The sequence below is a fragment of the Mytilus edulis genome, chromosome 11 (genome assembly GCF_963676685.1).
Source record: "Mytilus edulis chromosome 11, xbMytEdul2.2, whole genome shotgun sequence".
NCBI lineage: Eukaryota > Metazoa > Mollusca > Bivalvia > Mytilida > Mytilidae > Mytilus > Mytilus edulis.
Genome location: NC_092354.1, coordinates 64,201,839 through 64,227,022, shown reverse-complemented (window position 1 = coordinate 64,227,022; position 25,184 = coordinate 64,201,839). Strand labels below are relative to the sequence as shown.

At 31.3% G+C, this 25,184-nt stretch overlaps 1 protein-coding gene across 1 annotated transcript; it reads left to right on the top strand.

The window, feature by feature from the left end:
- Window positions 1-290: 290 nt before the first annotated feature.
- Window positions 291-25,102, top strand: LOC139494483 (von Willebrand factor A domain-containing protein 7-like). The gene is made up of 13 exons (XM_071282642.1): window positions 291-549; window positions 1,569-1,691; window positions 2,077-2,238; window positions 3,712-3,784; window positions 9,529-9,611; window positions 10,292-10,477; window positions 13,522-13,740; window positions 14,677-14,796; window positions 19,370-19,537; window positions 20,150-20,265; window positions 22,373-22,532; window positions 23,377-23,453; window positions 24,911-25,102. The coding sequence occupies exons 1-13, from the start codon at window positions 291-293 to the stop codon at window positions 25,100-25,102; spliced, it is 1,938 nt and encodes a 645-aa protein (XP_071138743.1).
- Window positions 25,103-25,184: the final 82 nt, after the last annotated feature.

Sequence of the window (25,184 nt, the reverse complement as noted above, 5' to 3'; positions counted from 1 at the left end):
TGCAAGAGTTTTCGTCATGTCAAAAACTGTTTTTACAAAAAACAAAAAAATAACCATAAAAATTAGATTTTGAGTTGATTATTAAAACATTTTGGTCATGAAAATGAAGATTTGTGACTTTTTATGTTAAGCAGTGTACGTATTTTTGCTCTTATATTTTCAATGATTTACTGGCGACTATTATTTGTAGAAAACACTCTTCCTGATTGTTTTATAATCGGGTGAACGCAGTATATAAATACGTAATGTTTTATTTGGTTAAATTTGTCACGAGGTCTCATAACGATATAATGTCAAAGTACTCAAAATTCAGCGCATTCACAACAGCAAATGCAAGAATGAAGTCAAGTATTTATATCTTTATTCTTACCATTCATTTTGTACATGGATTCTTACCAAGAACCCCTCCTCCGGGTCATTGGCAAACGAAAACTCATTTTGATATAACCAACACTGGAATTCTACAAGCAGTTTCGGAGTACATTTACGAGACAAAAAATACCAGTGCGACATCTCCAAGTTTTGCTTTAAATGCCTTCTTTGGTACAGGTAAGTTTGTTTTACTGCCATTTCTGTTCCAGGAGATCTTGAAATTACCCCTAAAAATCTATTTGCCAGTTCCCGTAATTGACCCTGTAAATATATAATACAGAGATCCCTTTTTCGTTGTCTCCCTTATAAAGGACTATGATTTTTATTTACATTGGAGGACAGAAAGAGCAAATTTACCTGTGCGTAACCTTTTTTAAAATCTTTTAATTACATTAATTTGTTGTTAAGCTAAATACTTTTGACATCATAAATTATTTTTCATTATTTTTCATGAAAATTAGTTAAACCGCCGATACATCACTTTCAATTGATCATGCTTTGCATTGGCGAAAACCAATTTTGTCCGGTATAGAACCCGTCTACAATTCAAAAAGGGAAGTAATATGTTTAAAAAGTGTGAAAAACAGAATCAAATCGGTAATTGACAAATTGATTATTGGTAAAGGAAAGTCGATTTCGTATTTGTACTTTTTTAAATTATAACTATTCTGCTATTTAAGAAATATATTCTTCGTTTGGTAAAATAATAGCGGTGTACAAGCATAATCCGAATGTATGAAGCAAAGAAGCTCTTCACACTAGATAGCATACGCATGAAACACTTTTCACCCATAAAGAATTACAAAAAGAAAAAAAGTATATTTTTATAATAACATATATAAGCTACAACCATGATATTTTGAATTATATCAATAAATTTGTTTGTTTTGTGCTACGAGTTGTTGTGACGTGATCATGTGTTCATTTAGTGTCAATTTCAAAACAGTATAAACCAATATTTTTGATGTTTATATTGGTTTAGAAATCAGTTTTAAGGACGCCGAGACTTTGCTCATATTTGACAATGTAAATTGGCTATCTTCAGAGCTCACGCGATTAACATTTTATGAAGGTTCCTTTTTTTTCTTTCAAATCTTAAATATTATTTTAGGAGAAAAAAAGGTTTACCGTTTTGTTTTAAAAAAAATACCTTATACTATTTTTTGTTAAAGATTATACCTGGTTCTGTATTTTAGATTACAATGGAATGGCACGGATGTTTGAAACAGTTAGACACGTCAGAACTGCAGTTGCAGATACGCAGGAAAACAAAAGAAATCTTGGTTATGTTCATTGTAATGCAGATCAAATCAAGCATGGTACGAGTAGTCGTACAAATAACATTTCTTGTAATCGATTCGTTTCATATGTTTGAGCTTTTGATTTTGCCATTTTATTGGGGGTTTCTGTTTGAATTTTCCTTAGAGTTCGATATTTTTGTCAATTCTTTTTATTTTTGCATTGTACTAGTTAATACAAAAAAAAATGAAGGAAACAGAAACAAAAATCATGACTATATGACAAAGATTCTCAAAATGTATTCAGTGCTGTTGTGACAGTTGGATTACCTAAGTAGTTGAATTTTTTTTTTTAATTTTAAACAGCGATGTACATGATGTAAGAATCTTAAATATTTTGCCAACAAAATGATATTATCATAATGATATTCGTTGATTTGTTTCCTATATCCATATAAAATTGCAGCACATAGCAGTTTAATTTCCTGTAGAAGCAAATTACTAGAACGAAAAGAGGACTTAACCGAACTACGAAGACAGCTTGGTGAATGTTTGTATACAATTCAATCATTTTATAGCAATACAAACTGGGTTGAAATGTATGGACCGAAGCCTTATTTGGATTTTGGTGAGTTAAACATTTCCTCAATCTCAGAATTGAACGCATTGCAGTTTATTGTGGTTTTATCTAATGGTTGAATTTGAGAAAGCTTTTGCGAAATGGAAACGAAGTCGTTTTTATTAAATATGAAATAACATAATATAAGATGACGAGGCAATGATTGCTATGTTTTTGGACTTCATAATTTGGTTTTAATATAGACATAGAGTAAACAATATGTTGAGACATATATGATACCTACTTTTTCCTGATATTGTTTTGGGATTTTATTCGTTCGTGGTATATAGACTAAAGTTGTGGTATTCATGTGACAGTGTTTTTTTTTTAAATTAATGACCTACATATACGAATTTTTAATTCGATATTGATTTAAAGTTAAAGAACCCATCTTTTATTTTAAGGAGGCTCGAGAGTACAAAAATTTCAGAAACATTTTAAACTTTATCTTTTTCATTATAAAATATATTTATAACACTATTACTTGTTACTTTATGATATTGTGGAAAAATCGTCCCAAAAAATCAATTCTATTTGGTCCCAGGTGACTTTTAAAATGTTTTTGTCTTTGGAAAAGCTCCGAATTATCTTACTTTGGTGCAAAAATGCCATTTTTTGCATTAAAATTAAAATTTCTTTTTCACATCATCGGTGACCTATATTTTTTATTATTATTTTCAAATAAGCTGTACTTAAGCAAAACAATTGTAAAATTAAGTCAATTTTTGTAATTTAGTTTGTTTTTTATTTCGATATTACCCATATTTCTTCTATAAGTTTAACAGAAAAAAAGTACCTTAACAAAAATGCATGCTTCCTTCGAAGGCAGACTGTGAGTTTAAATGAACGGGGACCTCAATTTTTTATTTTAATTTCTATAAGTAAACGATAAAGTTCATTTTTAGAAAAAAAATTACGAAATCCTATATTTAAAAAAATCGAGCCCCCTGAAATAACTTTTATGTTGGGTTTCAAGTTTTTATATGATTTACATGTATATACAATTAATGACAACATTTAGTTAAATTGAACCGTTCCATCATCTATGTTATCAAAATCCAGAAAGCATGGATGGAAGTGTTCTGGCTTCTGCCTTTTGAGAAAGTCATCTATAAAGCAAGACGATCAACGTAACTTATTGCAAATTATGATATATTGCACGACGTATGAAACAACAAAGCCAAACATTCTGATGGAGTCTTTTATTATGGTTACAAACGTTTTATATATACTTCCATGATGAAAGTTTCATTTGCTGTTTATTCAGAAACAAGATATCAAATTTACACTAATTACAATGATAAATGATTATACAAATGAATACATTCCGGACTTTATGTAATCCGTAATCATATTAAAAAGGAAAACATCATTATATAGGTATCAAACACACAGAGGTTGCTGTTTGACTCCTTTTACTTTCTAAAAAAATCGCCTATTCATCTTCTGTATGTATTATTTTATCTGATTAAAATTTTGAAGGTATTAAAGGAAAACAATTAATGACAATAGCCAATCCAGAGGAAGATACTTGTAAAGACGTACCTAACATTGAGTAAGTTGACATCTAAGCAGCATACTACTTGTATCATATAACGAACTAGATAAATGATGTATTAAAATTTGTTAATTACATTGTATACCTTAGGTTTCTAATGGAATTCGTTGGTAAACAAAATTTTGATTTAACGAAATCATAGTTTTGTTGCGAAAAGTTCATAATTTACCTGTGAGTAACTCAGAAGCTATCGTTTTAAATTTAAAAATAAATTTATATATCACATATGTCTTTTTTTCGTAAGAAGGTTTTGTAACACTTTTATTTCTTCCTGAAGTGTCCTCAAATTCAATTATCTTTGGTGGTATGCATGAAGATGCAGTTCTTTATTATCAATGTGAGCGGTTATGTAGTCATAACCTTGAATTCTACTTTTATTAAATAATTTAAAGGAGGACACTGGACAAAATTCAAAACCGGAATTTTCGGGCACTTGAAATGGTCCAAAGCTTCATCTAGATTTCGAATCTTAGATTCATTTACTTTTCTTATAAATACTCTTGGAAAAAAGTCGCTGGTGCTATATTCTGTTTTATTAACATTAATTTTCAATCGTTTTTGTTCGATTTCTTCATCTCTTATTATTTACTCAATAGGGTAAGCATAACCTCACAACTTGCATTAATATTTTGCTCCAACTTTTGAACTATGTTTCCCACTGTATTTTAATATAATCATGTTAGTTAGTTTAAAGCATGATAATGTGTAATAAAATTAACGGTACTAATTTTCTTGCACCAGATGCGCATTTCGACAATACATGTCTCTTCAGTAATTGTTATAAAATAAACAGGCAAAGACAAATCTTGAATACTTTTTCACAATACAACGAAATTAGGATTTGGTATTGCGCATAAGCAAAATGTACAAAATGGGGTCATAAAAACCCATTCACATTGATGGCTATTCTGTAGTATGTACAATTACAATTTTAAAAGGTCTCTTTGAAAGGGTGTTCTATGATGAGTTGGTGGTAGTATTAGGTGGTTGTGTTCGTCCCAGAGGTAATGAGTCGTGTGATGTAAGCATGTACAGAATGTTGCTTTACAATGGATTCTAGTATTATAACTTTTATACAATAAAGGACAATTCAAGTACCATTCTGTGTACTATATAATATGATAAAATAGAGATATACCACTTTGCCTCACATTCTTATTATGAAAAAATTCACATTCCTAATTAACGTGGCATTTAAAAAGTCAGAATGCTAGTACATATGTTCAATCTCTTTTAGGTCATTTTTTAGTAGCAATAAACAAAAGAACTATGTCAATTGGACATGCTTTGATACTAAATATTCGCTTGAATATTTACTTGATAACATTTTTGTTCGCTTTGGGAATCCGTATATCGTCAAGTTATTGGAATTCCAATGGGGACTAACTGTGCACAACTTACTGCGGACCTGTTCTTGTATTGTTATGAGGTACAATTTATGACTAAAATTAGCAAAGACCCATCGAAACAATATTTGATACAAAAATGTAACAATACTTTTTGATATTTGGATGATACATTGGCTCTCAATAATGACGACTTCAGTATGTATACTAAAGAAATGTATCCTGTTGAACTTACTTTAAACAAAGCTAATACTAACAATGACCACTGCCCTTTCCTCGATCTTGATATCTATAACGGGAAGCTTAATACAAAAAAATATGATAAAGGAGATGATTTTTCATTTCCTATCGTTAATTATCCATTTTTAGATGGTGACGTTCCCTTGTCACCATCTTATGGTGTTTATATATCTCAACTTTAACGATTCGCTCGTGTATGTAAAAACGTTTCAGATTTTAGTGAGAGAAATTTATGTATTACTGAAAAATTATTACACCAGGGTTTTCGATATCACAAACTAGTCAAAACATTCACTAAATTTTATCATCGGTATAAGGGAATAATTCGTAAAGATAACTCAACATGCAGACATCTTATACGTTCAGGTATTTCACATCCAATCTTTTATGGTAATATTCTTTACAAAACACAACAATGTCAGTATTCACCTCAAAGGCTTATAAAACCTTTAAACAGACTTATTAAGAAGGGATCTAGTTACGATACTGTTGTCAGGTCATTAAAGATTGCATATTTTGGCTTTAATATTGATTCACTTATAGGGTCTTTGCATCGAAACTAAACACATTTATTTAAAAAAAAAACAGTTTTTGGCATGACATGGGTTATGTTCTTCTCAAATATTTTATGATAGTATGATACTAAATCCCTGACGGGAGAGATTGTGCCTGATATTCATATAATGAAGACATAATCTTTCAATCAGTTTAATTGAGGTCTGGAGCTGGCATGTCAGTTAACTTCTAGTAGTCTGTTGTTATTTATGTATTATTGTCATTTTTTTTTATTTTCTTTTGTTATATCTTCTGACATCGGACTCGGACTTCTCTTGAACTGAATTTTAATGTGCGTATTGTTATGCGTTTACTTTTCTACATTGGCTTGAGGTAAAGGGGAGGGTTGAGATATCTTAAACATGTTTAACCCCGTCGCAATTTTGCGCCTGTCCCAAGTCAGGAGCCTCTGGTCTTTGTTAGTCTTGTATGATTTTTAATTTTAGTTTCTTGTGTATAATTCGGAGTTTAGTATGACGTCCATTATCACTGTACTAGTATACATATTTTTAAGGGGCCAGCTGAAGGACGCCTACGGGTGCGGGAGTTTTTCGCTACATTGAAGACCCATTGGTGGCCCTCGGCTGTTGTCTGCTCTATGGTCGGGTTGTTGTCGTTTGACACATTCACCATTTCCTTTCTCAATTTTAGATAAAAGAACTGCAAAACATGGAAAAGTAAAATAAGTTCAATAGAACAGTCACACACGACAAACTATAGTCCTAATTAGGCGAGATATATAAAGATAGATAAGAGATGACACTTTTATTGTCGTTTGTTTGTTTTGACATACTAATTTGATGGTCTTTTATATTTATATTCATTGTGTCGTAATACTTTTAAATATGATCCATTCAATGAAAATTATTACGGAATTAGGTAAATACGAAATTTTAAGAATGTATATGTTGGATAGGGTAAATATATTTATTGTATCAATAAGTCTCAGAACTTATAGGCGTCAACTTATGTACAGACATGTAATAAGGGTTATATTAAAGACAAAATATGATTTAACTTCTTATACATGTTATATGACCGACCATTAAGCATATTGAGATTCAAGATGCCAAATGTCATATGGAGGTCACATCAGTTATTGTTATATATTTCACTTAGGTTCATGAAAATAAAATGAAACAATCAAATTCGTCTTTCGCCGAAGCATCTGTCACACACATTATTCATATGGTTATGATTATAATATATCCTCTGTATATCAACTGGCACACTTTCCACAGGTAGGTCGTATTGTGAAACTAAAAAAATATCTTTCTCCCGTTCTGAACCAAAATTTGATGCATGATAGTCCAGTCAATCTAGCATAAATTGTACCCTAACCCTGGAGTAATTGCAACAGAAGATCGTAAAGTTTTAATCTTCTGCATTATATCCCAAATATACACAAAAAAAGACCAACAAATCTAACTTGAGGAAAGCTATAAAATCATGATTTTAAAATTCCTATCGAGATTTGCATTGATATGGGAAATAACTCTGCAAAAAAGGCAGAATATCAATAAAAATCGATACAAAATTATAACTTTGCCGCTTTTATTCAACATAATGTATTGATTCTTGATATTTTAGTCGTCTTTCTAGTGTAACAAACAACTCTAAAGGTGTTTTCATATCTGTTATCAAGCTTCCACCTAGATTTCATAATTCATTAGTTGACCATTTACTACATTTTTCAGCATGTCAAGGTAAAGAATCACAAATTGAATAAAACTGATAAAGCATATATTCTTCTTTTTGTGGTTCAAATTTTCTTTAAACTAGGTAGATGCTGAACAAATATAATTTACAGATATAAACAATACCATACTCATATTATTTTTTCAAAATGGTCACAAAGCCATAAATTTTTTATAAATGAAAAATGTGCTAAAAAAAAAAAGTACCCCGAACACTTCGGTTTTGTACATTCCATGAGCAGAAGATTAATTAATACAGTCAAATACGAACTTATAACCCCATCAAGGTATCATATTTTACATGAATTTTAAGAAAATCTACCAAAGTCTGACCAAAAAAGGACTATTTATTGCGGAGTTATGTCCCTTTCCAATGTTAATTTCCATAAGAAATTATAAATGCTGATTTTGAGTTTTCTCAAGTTCAATTTTATGGGACTTTTTCCTGTGTATATTTGAATCTTAATGCTATGGATTAGAACTAAAACATTTTCTGTTGCAATTAGTTTGAAGTTCAAACTTAGCTTGACTGGACTATGACTTAAGACATGACACATGTTCATGTATTTGGTTTAAGACATTTCTGTCCTCTTATATTGTCCTACTCCTGACTCACCTCCTCTCTTCATACATGTGTATTCTATTCTGCCGTATACATTTTTCTCATCCTCCTCATCATACTGTCTGTTCCTCCATATATATGTTCATCCGCTTCGTCCTTACAATGTATATACTAGCACCCTTTCCTTCTCCTCATCTTCTACATTCATGCCTTTTTATATACTCTTCATACCTTCTCCTCATCCTCTACATTCATGTCTTTTTATATACTCTTCATACCTTCTCATCATCTGCTACATTCATGCCTTTTTATACACTCTTCATACCTTCTCCTCATCTTCTACATTCATGCCTTTTTATATACTCTTCATACCTTCTCCTCCACAAAACTTTTCTTTTCGTACACTGTATTCTTCTGAGATGGTACAACTATGTTTGCTTGATTAAGTGAACATCGGTCTTAAAGTGCGATAAATTTTATTAGTCTATCTTATATCAAACAGTTACCAATGAATCAAAAATGTGTAACTGTTACTTATTGAACATGTCGAATAAGTAATCTACGAAATTGAACGACGGAAAATATCAATCAGGTGAAAATATTAAGCTACGAATCCATGTTGCGAATGAAATCATTGTAAGGCAGTTTTATTTCAGTTTTACTTGAGATCAAATAAGGTAGAAAATGCATGTAACATATTTTGTTACTCATTTTAATGTCATTTTGTCTGTGTCAAATTATCAGCGTTGATAGGATCATGGCAACAATTTAATCTAATATATCAAGCACCATTTTAAATTTACGCCGATACACGAAAAAATTTATTTTCTAAAGAAGCATTTTTGTTAACACATAATGTTTTAAGAATTAAAGAATCTGATATCTGATAAAGTTGAAAAATCTTTTGTTTGACTAGAAAAGAAGGCTGACATGGGGACTTATATCGGTCTTAAGATCATATGCGTTTGAATATGGCTAGTTGACCTGAAGAGTTGTTAAAAGGTTACATTTACGTGCACAGACATGCCATTTCCGAATACATTTAATGTCAAATACTGAGAGTAAACTCATCAAAGATACTAAGATTACAATGTGTACGTCGGACTCGAGTTGTATACAAATAACTCACTAGAGACGTTCGAATAAAACAAGTTCAGTTGATCAAATAACTAAATTTAATTCGAAACTTGCCTCTTATCTGATCATTTTATTATGCCGCATCTACGATAGTAGAGAGGCATTATGTTTTCTGGTCTGTACGTCCGTTCGTCCGTCCGTGATACTGCGAGTGGGTCATCCGTGTACTATGAACACATTCTTGTTTATTTTTATTTGTTGTAGTAAAGACTGTAAAGATAACATGTTAGTACAAAACAAACTAACTAGTGGATATCACCATGGTCGAGGAAATGTTAAACCCCCAAGTAAGTAACTTTACATAACATAGTTCTGGGCAGTATGTGGAATCAATTTGTAAATTCTTGTGTATTTACTGTGTATTTACCACAGTAATAAATGTAAGGCACAGTAAACAATTTTAACCTGACTGAGTTGCTTTACCGAAGCTGAGGGGGGAAACATAGGTAAATTCAGTTATTTGAACGTGTCTGCTGCTATTTCGTATTGATTCCTATGAGTTGATGAAATATGTGACTGTCTTGCTTGTGTCTCATTGAGTATTGTATTGTTCACCGAGGTTTCTGTATCTCTAAAATACACGCGTTTGGTCTACGAAAAAATCATCACTGACGCTCGAATAAAAAAGTTACAAAACCAAATAAAGTACGAAGTTAAAGAGCGTTGAGGAACAAAAAATCATAAAAGTTTTGCAAAATGTAGCTTAGGTAACTTGTTCCTGAGGCAGAAAAGCCTAAGTTTATAAAATATTCAAAGTTTTATAAACAGTTGATTTATAAATATGACCATATCTAACATATCGCTGAATGAATTTTAAATCTTCAAAGTATTTACAATGTTGATATGAAGAATAGTCAATAAGGGTATGCATTGTTTATATGTTTATTGTATTATATTTTACTTAACCAACATACGCATATATAACTATGTTCAATTAAACCAGTGTTTGCTTTGAATTGGTTTTAAGGATCTTTGGGTTCCAAGACAGGAAAATGTAGTCATGGTGGACCAACTGATACAAGTCGACGCTTGCCAGCGAAGTGTGGAATTAATAAAGACACAACAATAGAGAGACTGTCACCACACTACCATCTACACGACGATGCTTATCTCGCAGCTGTAGCAGCAACTAAACATTTTTTAATAGATAAAGGTTAGCTCACTTAGGAATTGTAGGGTTTTTTTTGCTCGAAGGAGGAACATAAAACTACAAGGAGATAACTTTTTTAAAAATCAGATGAACTTTTTAATCACCTTCTGTTGTTAAGCTCCTCGGTGATTATAGTTAGCTTTGGTAACACTTATAATTCCGAGAATTATTTCCAATAAAGTGTGTGGAACAAGTTTTTATGATTTTATACATTTAGGCAAAGGGAAAAGGGCTTGTTTTGTCATAATTTTCATGAACCACCTTAATAATGTAACCTATGCTTTTTTTCGACCGATTCGAGATTTCAAGAACAAAACTGCGATAGATAAAATGAAAATTGACGACGGAAATATATTAATGTTTTAAACTACATAAATAAATACGTGTTTTTTTCGGTTAGTCAAACTTAAATTCTATAAGCACTATAAATGTGAGTATTTGTTTATAGATATCATGATTTTTATATATTATGTATTTCCCCCGTTTTAATAATTGTATTGATGCATATTTATACCCCCGCTTTAAAAAAGGGGGGTATACTGTTTTACCTCTGTCTGTCAGTCCGTCCGTCAGTCCGTCCGTCCCATGAAACTTTCGTCACATTTTTCTCAGGAACTACACATCCACCCTTTCTGTAATTTGGTATCAACATTTATAAATGTCAGCCATACCGTGTGATGCGTTTTCAGATTCATCACTTGACAACTTCCTGTTTACCGAACACTTGTCTGATTTTACACATGATAGCCAAGTTGAAAATTTTCGTCACATTTTTCTCAGGAACTACAATACAAGGATTTCTGAAATTTGGTTTCAGGATTTATATAAGTCAGCTATACCGTGTGATGCGTTTTCAGATTCATCACTCGACAACTTCCTGTTTACCGAACACTTGTATGATTTTACACATGATAGCCAAGTTGAAAATTTTCGTCACATTTTTCTCAGGAACTACAATACAAGGATTTCTGAAATTTGGTTTCAGGATTTATATAAGTCAGCTATACCGTGTGATGCGTTTTCAGATTCATCACTCGACTACTTCCTGTTTACCGAACACTTGCATGATTTTACACATGATAGCCAATTTAAAATTTTCGTCACATTTTTCTCAGAAACTACAATACAAGGATTTCTGAAATTTGGTTTCAGGATTTTTATAAGTCAGCTATACCGTGTGGTGCGTTTTCAGATTCATCACTCGACAACTTCCTGTTTACCGAACACTTGCATATTTTTACACTTTTAATATTATCCACTTGCGGCGGGGGTATCATCAGTGAGTAGTAGCTCGCAGTTTCACTTGTTACATTTTGTAAATACCAATAAGGATGTCTGCTAATAACGTTACAATTCTTTGAAAAACCTGGTAGTATTTCAAGCTTTTTTATTTCTGTTTAATTGAAATAATCATCAAACATACAAATCCACACTGTCAAATTTTACTAGCTTGAACTTCACATGAATCTCACGTATAAATGGGACGAAAGATAACAGAGGGACAGTCAAACTTATAGATTGAAAATAACCTGACAACGCCATGGCTAAAAAATAAAAGACAAACAGACAAATGATAGTACAGAAGACACAACAAAGAAAACTAAAGACTAAGCGATACGAACCCTATTTAAAACTGGGGGTGAACTCAGGTGCTCTGGAAGGGTGAGCAGATCCTGCTCTATATGTGGCACCCGTCGTGTTGCTTATGTTATTATAAATCCAGTAAATAGTCTAATTCGATAGGTCACATTCGGGAAAAGAGAAAGATATTGTAGTTTCGACATAAGGAATATATCCGATATTATCTGTGAAACGGTTATTCCATAACGGTCAACCAACTCGTGATTGCGTAACATTTACATAGGGATGACTTCACTATTTGGAATTCATGGTTTAATAGCTTCTATGTGAGCAGCCATCCTCTATCAAGGAAATCATGAGAGGACATACAAGCCCAGAAATATCGTATAAATTGGGAAATATATACTCCGTGTGCAGGCGCTGCTGGAATGTTGCTACGTAGAAATGGAAAGTCCACAATTGGGAAGCTGAAATCATATCTTTTGTCGTAAAGTTTTGTTTTCAACCGATCCTCATTGTCAATGTATAGTGTGAAAAACTTCACGCGAAATTCACCTCAAACGAGTTGATACATAAAATTAATAGGCAAATTATTATGTGAATTTCACTTGAATTGAAATTCATATACTAGTAATTACATTGTATGTTTCATTATTATACGTTAGTTTGAATTGCACGAATTTTAACAAACATGATGACACACTTTTCTACATTAAGTGACATTAAAAAAATCTTGATAGTAATCGTGTTTTCATAATCATAGTGCAAAAATGTAATTATAAGTATTGAATGCCTCTTTTAAATAATTGCATAGGGTTGTAAAAGTGTTGACCATGCGTACATTTTAGACGCTCCCGTGCTTTAAACAAAATGAACTTCGGTCAACACTTTTACAACCCAAATGAATTGACAAAAAGAAGTTTGACATAATTTGTACCATTTGAACTTTTTTTCATAATTTTGAAAAAATTATAAAATGTACATGACAACATTCATACGAAAAAACTCATCATTGATACCATGATGGAAATTTTGTTTTGCTCCTAACGCGCGTTTCGTCTACAAAGTCCGAGTGACGCTCGAATAAAAACAAGGGTATGAAGCCAAATAAAGTACGAAGATTGATATGAATTCGAATTGTCTTTAAAATCATGTGAAAGATAAGTCCCACCGGACAGAAATAGGTAATAACAGTTTAAAGCTTTTGTGAACAAAAACAAGAACTATGGGGAATTAAGGTTTGCAAAAAAGAAATCACAGTCTGCAACATTTTGTTTTACTTGGTGTATTTTCAATGAATCGAAACCAGTTCAATCACAATCAAATCAAATAAAGTATATTGAACGAACGGGTTTTTAATAGGTTTACGCGTGTTTGGTCTATCTATGCACTAAATCTGAACTCTGTCAAATTGTGATTATAACAATATTTTGCATTTTTGATAAAATTCTTTTTTCCCAAAACAGATACCGGAATTCTTCAACAACTCGGAAACGAAACATTTGATTTGCTTTTTCACATCACACAACGACGACAAACGTCATTATCGTTTGTTGTTGATTATTCCGGATCTATGGGTCAAGAAATAGCCTCAGTAAAAGAGAAAATAATTCAAATTGTTACAAGTACACTGGGCTCTGCAAACGAACCAGTAAACTATGTTTTATCTTTATTTAATGATCCAGGTAAGTAATTTATTCACACAATGAAACATGTTTTTTCGTGTGTTAACTTCTGTTATTAAATCAATTAAATGGATGAATTTATATCAATATACACGTATAAGTCAAATAACAAATTTTACAAAAAATACATAGCTTGTTGTTCCGTGTGAGCCAAAGGTTTTGAACGCCGTACTTTGACCTATGGTGGTTTACTTCTCACAAAGTAATTGACTAGGATAGAGAGTTTGCACGCATACCGCATATTCTTATATATATATTGCATTACAAATGGTAGAAAACAATGAGATTCGCTTCATATACAAAAATAGTAATCAGTGACGCTCGAATAAAAAAAAGACGAAATAAAATACGAAGTTGAAGAGCATTGCGGACCTAAAATTCCGAAATTTTAAGTAATCTCTTCGTAGGGTAGAAGAACCTTAGTATTTCGAAACAAATCTAAGTTTTATACACAGTTAACTCATAATTATGTCCATTCATTTCATAATCATGATATTCTGAAAATTAATGACATTTCAAGTAAGTAAGTTAAACAGTACTTAAACAGTTTCATGCTATTTAAGGGGGTAGACCTTGGTTCAGGGAGATAACTCTTTAAATCAGTTATGCGTTTGTAAAAGTCAAGTTTCGTCAATGAATTTTAAGCAATTACCTGAAACAGATTGGAAATAATCTATGTATCTTAGAAACTTAGAACATATTTATGAAAATGGCTGACACAAACGTACTGATGATTTTAAGAGTTATTTCCCTTAACCTAGGTCTACCTCCTTAAATGAACTTCTAAGGGAAACATTTCCGACTTTAGGTATATTAACAATTTTATGTTATGTAATATTATGATTTGATATAAACACATGCATTTCTGTATTTAAATTGAATTCATTGAACAAAACACAACAAATGTTTTTCCATGTATTTTATACAATAATTCAGAGAACCTCAATAACGCGACAGCCTTTAGTAGTGGCACAGATATGATAAACGCCATATCGAATGTAAAAGTCGGAGGGGGAGGTGATTGTCCAGAACTAGCAGCAGCCGGAATATTAAAGGGTAAATACATGATATGTAGGACCCAATGATAAAGGGTCCGTGTAACACTTATCAATTCAAAGTTTTAAAAAGTTTTGAAATTTTAGATTTTTGGAATTTTGATCAAAGTTTTAAAATATCAAAATTCCAAATTGTGTAAAAGTTTTGAAATTTTGAAATTTTAACCAAATAATTAATATATCAAAACTCTAAATATCGTTTAGAAATTTAATAGTTTAGAAATTTGATCAAACTTTAAAAATAGGGGGGGGGAGGGGGGTTAAAATTCTGCAAGTTTTGTATATCTAAAATCGATTTTTACATATATCCATATTGGTAAATCAATTTTTCCCAAATTAAATTTAAAAGGGGGGTGGGGGTCAGTGAATAAACTATGTTAATCAAGTTTTTTTTTATCCTGCATTGAACTTTTGATGTCGTCCCTTATCTCATTTGATTCCAATTTTTTCTGTTTTGCTCTACGATTTCTTACTTTCTGTAATCATGTCGGCAGATGAATATATCTTTAACGATCATCTTTAACGTTTTAATCAACTATTTATTTTCTTAATTAATTGTTGGCCTTAGATATTCAGCTTTGAGCGTTCCTGATCCAGAAAAGCGCTTCGGTAGTAACTTTTAACGTTAATGTTGTCATTTTTTATCGATTGCATGACGATCATATATTGCCTTGTATCAATGTTTTCAGTTCTAAGTTTTGGTACGGTATGACATCTGAATTCATTGTGTCGCAATGAACGTTGTGCTAGTCTGGAATGTGGGAGGTTTTTAATATCTTTTTACGCCGAAATTAAGAGTAAGATCACATATTGGTAGCCTGGAGTCAGGAAACTCTTTATTGATAGATACCCGGTTGTGAATTTTGTAATTTACGCCAGACGCGCAATTCGTCTACAAAAGACTTATCAAAGACGCTCGAATCAAATTAAGTTAAAAAAAAAAAAAAGCCAATAAAGTCAAATTAAATTAAAAATGCAAAATGCTCCCTTAGACTGGCAACGTTTGGACTGATGCTTGTAAAACGTATATGCATTTATCATATACGTAGCTCCATTAGGGGCCCTAAATCAACCTCTGTTTTTAAATAGCAAATAAAAGGAAAAGGGATTTGTTTTTGTATCAAGGGATATCATTGTTCCGTATTTGTTATTTATGCATCTATAAGTTATCGTACGATAATCATTGTGAGGAAAGAAAAATTAAAATTCTAAATAATGATTTTAAATTTGATAGTTTAGAAATTTGATCAATTTTTTAAAATACTAAACTGACGTGCAATTTTGATTATTTCACTTTTTGAAAGTTTGATATTTTAATTTTTTGATTAAAATATCAAAAATAGAAAAGGGGCGAAAAGAGGGAACATGTAAACACGGCTCTGATTATAATCATTCTTAGTTGGGAATAAATAGCACAAAATATATCAAATCATTTTTAATTTCAAAATAAAAATTTAAAAGAAGAAATCGTTTTATTTTTATTTAACATATTAAACATCACATGGGATAACAGTACTGAAATTTAAAGATTGTGCATCCATTAAAACAAATATTAAAAACTATTTAAACTAGCATCAACAAGGCCAGAGGCTCCTGAATTGGGACAGGCGCAGGTGCACAAATGCGAAAAGTTTAAACATGTTTCGTGAGATCACAACCCTCCTCCTATACCTCTAGTCAATGTAGAATGAACTAACACATAGCAATACGCACAGTAAAACGCACTTTTAAAGAAATCCAAGTCCTATGTCAGGATAGGAAACAAAAGAAACTAATCAAAATGACAATGATAATAAATTAACAAAGGCCTACTATATATAAAGCTAGCAGTAACTGACATATGCCAGCTCCAGACCTCAATTAAACTAATTGAAATATTATATCTTCATCATATGAATAATTACCACAATCCTTCCCTGTTGTATTTATTGCTATCATTCATAAAATATTTGTCACTGGCAACCAAAAATCGATAATTCAAAATAGGTTCTTACAAATTTCAAAGAAACTTAGGATTCATATCGCTCGGGCAAAGTAGCCCTTATAGATAGATTTTGATATGTTTAATAGATATAGGAAGATGTGGTATGAGAGCCAATGAGAAAACTCGACAGCTAAGTAACAATGTATATAAGTAAACCATTATAGGTTAAGGTAAGGCCTTCAGCACGGAGCCTTGGCACACACCGAAAAGCAAGCTATAAAGGGCCCCAAAAATTACTAGTGTAAAACCATTCAAACGGGAAAACCAACGGTCTTATCTATATCAAAAAGAGAAACGAGAAACACGTATGAACTACATCAACAGACGACAACCGCTGTACATCAGATTAACTTCACTTTGGCGAAACAACTGAAATACAAATGTATTCAGTTTTCAGCGTGTTGTAGTTCCCTAAATGCTTTTACTTAAAATTCAGCGTTTTACAATGTACTGGTTTTTCAAGAGCAACATTGGTGTATAACCAAAAATGGAAAATATCATCATGCAGCTGACAGCGTGGCACTCTCTTACACGCCCAATTCTGATTGGACGTACCTGTGTTCTTTTACTTTCCTCACAATGATTATCGTACGATAACTTATAGATGCATAAATAACAAATACGGAACAATGATATCCCTTGATACAAAAACAAATCCCTTTTCCTTTTATTTGCTATTTAAAAACAGAGGTTGATTTAGGGCACCTAATGGAGCTACGTATATGATAAATGCATATACGTTTTACAAGCATCAGTCCAAACGTTGCCAGTCTAAGGGAGCAACCATTTAACTTCAAAAATGGGGATTTGGTTATTTTATTAAACTGCGAGAAAAAAATCGCGCTAAGCGCTTACAATTTAATTAAGTTTTTCCTTGCTATTAATCAAATTATTTGTTTCAAAATTTAACACTATAAGGTATGGGGGAAATCTTGATTAGGAATATTTGCGTTGTCCTCTGCTTGCACAGAATGTTTTTCTCCTCATTAAACTGGGGTTAAGAATATTTTTATGTCCATTATTGAAGCCCCTCGTGGAAGTATACAAATAATATAAAAAAGTATGTATAAACTATTCACAATAATTTTTAATTTTCAAAATGCCGACACCTACAAATGGATAGATGAGCGCATAATGTACAGCGGCAACTATTACATCAATATGAAGGGTGTAAATAATGTTTATGGTATACGTTTACTGATGGTGAATATGTTTAGCTTTTACAAAAACCAGAAAGATAAGTTTGATGTTAACGTTTCTTTTTTTTGCATTTTGCATTTTTAATTTAATTTGACTTTATTGGCTTTTTTTTTAACTTAATTTGATTCGAGCGTCTTTGATAAGTCTCTTGTAGACGAAACGCGCGTCTGGCGTAAACTACAAAATTCACAACCGGGTATCTATCAATAAAGAGTTTCCTGACTCCAGGCTACCAATATTTGATCTTACTCTTAATTTCGGCGTAAAAAGATATCAAAAACCTCCCACATTCCAGACTAGCACAACGTTCATTGCGACACCATGAATTCAGATGTCATACCGTACCAAAACTTAGAACTGAAAACATTGATACAAGGCAATATATGATCGTCATGCAATCGATAAAAAATGAAAACATTAACGTTAAAAGTTACTACCGAAGCGCTTTTCTGGATCAGGAACGCTCAAAGCTGAATATCTAAGGCCAACAATTAATTCAGAAAATAAATAGTTGATTAAAACGTTAAAGATGATCGTTAAAGATATATTCATCTGCCGACATGATTACAGAAAGTAAGAAATCGTAGAGCAAAACAGAAAAAATTGGAATCAAATGAGATAAGGGACGACATCAAAAGTTCAATGCAGGATGAAAAAAACTTAATTCACATAGTTTATTCACTGACCCCCAACCCCCCTTTTTAATTTAATTTGGGAAAAATTGATTTACCAATATGGATATATGTAAAAATCGATTTTAGATATACAAAACTTGCAGAATTTTAACCCCCTCCCCCCATATTTTTAAAGTTTGATCAAATTTCTGAACTATTAAATTTCTAAACGATATTTAGAGTTTTGATATATTAATTATTTGGTTAAAATTTCAAAATTTCAAAACTTTTACACAATTTGGAATTTTGATATTTTAAAACTTTGATCAAAATTCCAAAAATCTAAAATTTCAAAACTTTTTAAAACTTTGTATTGATAAGTGATACACGGGCTACATACATTGATTAAATCGGGTACACAAATTTTTATGATGACGCAAAAAAAAAGGCAAAGATACAAAAGGGACATTGAAATTCCATATAAAACATCATGGCAAAAACAAAAACAGTCAGTCCGACCTATGAAAGTACGCAACACAACATAAAAAACACATACTGAGCAACACTAACTCAAATAAAATCCAGGAGTGATCGCAGGGGACCAAATTGACCAAGAACAATAAGATACCTACCTAATAAATATCTTAACCAATAAAAAAAAGATCTAACCAGTCCTGTATTTATACTTAACTCTCCTTATTTCTCCCTAGCCGTATATAACGTTTGTACAAATATTTATTTTAGAGAAAGTGACATGAACTTTGTATATCTTTCAGCTATTGAATTGTCGTTAGTCGATTCAACAATACTTGTGTTCACTGATGCGGACGCTAAAGATGCATCCAAAATGTCTGAGGTGCAAACAACAGCTTTATCAAAACAAATCAAGATAACTACACTCAGGACGGGTCAATGTCGAACAAAAAAACGGTATTTTGATTCAGGTAAAAATAATAGATTAAAACCATATTATCATCTCTACATTTGATAGGCAAAGAGTATCTTTAACTAGTTTAAATGTTTAAGAAAGATAGTTTCATTCAAATGCGTATAGTATTTCACGATTTTCTACAATTCCTTAATGCTTTCAACAAACATATATAATTATTCAAGGTGAAAACACTAAAAAGTATGTATCACTTTGAATTATCCTAAATGCATTGTTGTTGCATTTTTAAAATTATGTTTTTGTGTTATTGATTGAAATTCTCAATGTTTGAATTTTCAATGAATAGTTCTTTGTGTTCCTATATAAATTGTTTTGATGATATTTATAATATAAAAGTCAGACGATCATGATAGTATAGTGTATCCACATAAAAAATATATATCATATACGTTTAGTAACTGTATGAAACATGTTCAAATGATCTGGTGAAGTTTACTTGCCACAACCAATGACTTATTCATTCCTGAAGGATATGGTGATACTTATTTGCAAAAAAAAATGACTCCTCCATACACACTTATCACATAAACATGTTTTTGGTTATGCTATGTTATTAAGTATGAATATAGTAAGTTAATGTTCTACTGAATTTTCATTTATCATGTAGCTTACCGAAACCAACGTGACACAAACTTCTTTGAGATAATAGCAGCTACTACCGGAGGCAGGGTTTATGATACAAATAAAGCAGACATAGGGAATGTTTTAGATGAAGTTATTGAGGTATTCTGAGATGATGATGATGTGTATTAAGTATGGTATAATTAAGTATAACTATAAAATACTGAACAGCTGACTTAAGACTGTTTTATTTAATGTACTATGTGAATGTATTACTTTGTTGGAGTGTGATGTATTATACCTTATTATATGGTAGGGCTAATGTAGTCTGCCTTTTGCACAATCCAATTCAATTCATTTGAATAAAATACTGTTAAAACTAAACTATTAAGTATGGTAGAACGTAAAGTTTTAATACATGATTACAATTTATTTATATTTTTAGTATATTGTAATGATTATCATCTAGAACCCCCAGAAAAGTAGTCAACGTTGAAGATAAAGAACATGACCCGACTAGGAGTCCTTTATTTGTTTATCCGATACAACTATATATGGTCATTGCTAAACGCGTTTTGATTCTCAATATCATACTAACTGTGTATTTCACGTTATACCCGTAAAACCATTATCTATTATATATTATTTAAAGTGTGCAATGTTAAACACAATCATATAACTGCAAAATAAATATAGATTCTTACATTGATACGAGTGGATGAACGGATTTATCTAATTGAGATAGTTAAAATTGATAATATAACTATCGAGATTGGATAAATCCGATAATCCACTAGTAACTATGCAAGAATCTGTTTCTCTAATGATTGAAATGTTAACCGAAAATCCTCTTCGAGTGACTTTCACATTGCACGAAGTTGTCAATTTCATTAACATCTGTTATAGCATATTTTGATTCATCCAGTTAGCTAATAAGGTCATGACCCTTAAAATCATCCAACGATCTTTTGAGATCACCGGCAACCACACGTTGATTAAATTGTTTTATACAATGAGTTCGGAAAGGGATTAATTTAGATAGAATTAGAGAACGAATGTTATTCAGTTAAGAACATTTCTTATGTTTGTATGACTAAGTTTGTTCCCTGCAAGAGAATGCGTAAGTAACAAAAGTTTTGGTTATTCGTTTTGCTTGGTCTTAAATTTTTATACCCCCGCAACTGCGTTGGGGGACATATTGTTTTAGCACGTTCGTCCGTCTGTGAGGCCTTCCGATCTTGCGTTCCTCGGGTTTTTATTACGGGTATATATTTATTCCGCATAACACGTCCTACGGTGTGAATGCTATAATAATTTAAATTTGCTGTCTGTTTGTACATATATTGAAAGTGTGCATGTGGTCAGGGTTTTAATTTTTATTAATATTTGCTCTTTTCAAAGACAGTTGAAATTTGTCATTTTTGGAGTAAATAATTGCATAGCATTTCCGGATAACTGGTCATGGTTTTGATTTATATAAATAATTGCTCTTTTTGGAGAAAGTTGAACTTTGTCATTTTTGAGTATTTATTTGGAGAACTTTATCTCAAAGAAAGTCTCAATTTGACTTTGTGTATGATACAGTTACTTCATAGTTGAGTGGGGGTGATCACTTTGTATAGTCGATGTTGTGTGAAATGCGGCTTTGTTTGTATTTTGTTTGTATTTTTGATTGTCATTTTTTTCCAGAACATTTATAGTTCGTTTTTAACACATGAGTTTTAATATGTCGCCTCTTCCAAACTTATCCAACGACACCCTTCGTTAGTAAGACATTAGGCTTTCATGCATCGACATCACCAAAAGTCGTTCTTGTAAAATAATTTTGCAATTAAAGAAAAAAATAGATAATCGATAGACAATGCTATTGTGCAGATATGAGGTATTATTGAAATGGTTTTTGACTGTAACTTTGCTGTTTAATGAACTTTTAAAAATTTCAAAAACACCGATGATTATGTTTTGATAGCACCTGCAATTACAAAAATAAGATTGACCTACCTCATGTTTTGCTGGTATTATCAAGGCTTAGAAAACCACATTAAATATAATGCCTTCAATTTATGTTAATTAAAAAATGTCACTTATGAAACACAAAACAGAATTTAGAAAGGAAAAAACAGCTTGTCTTTTAAACTCATTTGCAATTTTCAAGGATAAAGTGTAATACCTTTTCAATTTTGGTTTTACTTTATCATTGTGTAAATTTTGTTTAGTAATTTCAAAACTTGGATACATGTTTTATGTATATCACATTTACATTTTGTAGGATCTTTTCCCAACGTCAGAGGTCATTTTGGAACATTTTACATGGAACAGAGAGGACAATCAAACTAGAGCTGTTTATGTCGACAAATCAATTCAAGTCCTGAAAATTGTTATCAAAGGAGCATCGAGGAAAGATGAAATTGATTTCATCTATCCAAATGGTAAATTATTTTCTTGTCATTTCATACAAGAATTAATATTAAACATAATAATAATAATAATATAGGGTTATTGCATGAATATTGGGGAATATTGTCCCGAGTAGAATTTTATATTGCACGAGCTGTTCTACGAGGGACAATATTCCCTAATATTCATGCAATAACCCTTTTATTGTATAGCAATATAATATTTGAAAGTAAAAATTGGTTTAAACTAAGATTTAAACGTTGATGACGTCATGAATTTTGAAGATTTATTGCACTAGTGCAATATTAGAATTTTTTTTGGTTACGTTCTGTGGGAAATATTATATTGCTATACAATAATATTACATCTTGTATAATACATTTTGTATATAAATAGAGGTAACGAATTCCATACATGGCTGTTATTAGTGCTGAACTATTAATAGATGGTTTTCTAGTTTATATAGGAAACAATCATGCACCATAAATAACTTTTAAAGATCATGATTATATCTTGAAAATAATTCACATAATGAAAATAAAAACCGGAATAATCGTGACCAAAAGGCAATATAGGATCAAATAAATCACAGAAAGTATAATCAGGGTTGCGTTCAACATCGTAGCAGCTAAATAATGCTACGTAGATTTATGACTATTGAACGTGTAGCTAGCCTAACCAGCTATAAATATATATGTAACAGTTAGGCTAGCTACATGTTCAATAGTCATAAATCTACGTAGCATTATTTTGCTGCTATGATGTTGAACACAACCTTGATTATTGTGATAATTTTAAGAAAGGAGACAATAATTTAGATGTACTGTGCGTTTAATATAATAATGCAAATATTTTATATCATGTGCTGTGTTACAGGTACAAAAGAAACATTTTCAACACCGACAGCTTCACGTATATTTACAGATAAGAACGATTTGATTATGTCAATTCAGGTTTGATTTATCTTATTTTGTATACTAAATGATAACCAGTCTGAAAAATGTTTACAACACTGCATTTTTGTGCGCTAGTCCTAAGTCAGGAAAAAGTTGTTCAGTTGTTTGCGTTTGTCATTAATGTTTCTCGTTTCTAGTTTTTCCTAAAGATTATACCGTTTGTTTTCCTCGTTTGAATATTTTTACACAAGTCATTTGTGGGGCCCTTTTTAGCTTGCTGTTCGGTGTGAATTCGTGTTGAAATCCGATTTTTAACCTATAAGTGTTTACGTTTTACTAATTGTGACTTGAATGGAGAGTTGTCTTATTGGTACTCATACCACGCTTCTTATATCTATTAACAAAGGATAATAAAGAGGACAAGAATAACATAAATTACCAGCAAAATAACAAATGAATAAATTATCTAGAGAATATGAAACCTAACAGAAAAAGGGAACTAATTTTTTAAAAACCGATGTCATTCAATTTTCAAATGATACCAGGAACGCCGAAAACATGAACCATTAATATTCTTCAACTACAGTGTATAATTGTTAAATGTGAAGGACAATAAAGAAACAACTTAAAAATATTCTTGCCCACAGACCTAATGTTTAACAGTGTATTGTCAAAATAACAAAATCTAGTACAGTAAAGACGTTCCAGATCTAAATGCGTGTAATCGTTGATGTATCCAAACATACATTATTCTATATTTACATGAAATAAATCATGTCTATACTTGCTTCATAGATAGATATACACAATACGATTCTTTAACAGAGACACAATCTAAAATATATTAAAAAACGTTTTGTGCAAATTTTGTATTTCACAATCTTAAAAATCTACTTCAAAGATTTGACAAAAACGTTAATTATAAATTTACAATGAAGATGTATTTCAGCATATTCAGTGTTATACATAACGTGAGAAGACAATTTTTATAACATATTGCAGATTTTAGGAGACGCTGACACTGTTGACAAATCAATCTCGCGACGTTTGAAATAAATGCGAATAATAAGATTTGTTTTTCGTTTTCCCGATTTGTATATCTAAAGTAGATTTACGTAATGTGTACATCGATTACCGTTGAAAGTTATCAAACAATTAAATATACCCTGGAGACGTATTTGTTTTACATAAGATATATTACTGTATTGCGAGATTATTTTTCCAATATATATTTTATTTTGTTCATTTTCTCTTGAACGCTTAAGTATCTATTTAATAATAAATGCTGAAGCACTTGTCAAGTCGTAAATGCCTTATGTTCCCTTTAAAGTCTGAAATCCTGAAGTACCTTTTAAATTCAAAGAAAATCAAGACGTCTTATCGGATCAATACGTATCGTATAACCAAACATTGGATAGCTCCTTAAATTTATTGCTTCCCCCACAATATATTTCTTTGCCTTGTCTCCGCCACAAATATTCCATATCAATAATTTATTATTTGATTATTTCCAGAAGCTATCTCCAGGAATGTATAACTTACTTCGACCGAACATAGTACATATAGATTATGAAGTAAACATTACAGCCCAAAGTCCGATTGAAGTTGATGGTGAAACTGTGGAGGAAAACCATAATGGGTCATCTATATCAGTTGAAGGATCTCCGATTGTTGGTAATAGTACAAGTATATTTGTAAATAGTTGAATTAAAACGATAAAATTCTCAAATCGACTCTTTACACTACACTTCCGCACTATCGTATCAGACACAAGTTTTCCAATTTAAT

What these genes read in the sequence shown, in the direction of transcription:
- LOC139494483 (XM_071282642.1), top strand. Translation starts at nt 291, where the DNA reads ATGTCAAAGTACTCAAAATTCAGCGCATTCACAACAGCAAATGCAAGA. An exon ending in ATCTTTATTTAATGATCCAG is followed by an intron (nt 13,741 to 14,676) that starts GTAAGTAATTTA and finishes ACAATAATTCAG; the next exon opens with AGAACCTCAATAACGCGACA. An exon ending in AAAACGGTATTTTGATTCAG is followed by an intron (nt 19,538 to 20,149) that starts GTAAAAATAATA and finishes TTTATCATGTAG; the next exon opens with CTTACCGAAACCAACGTGAC.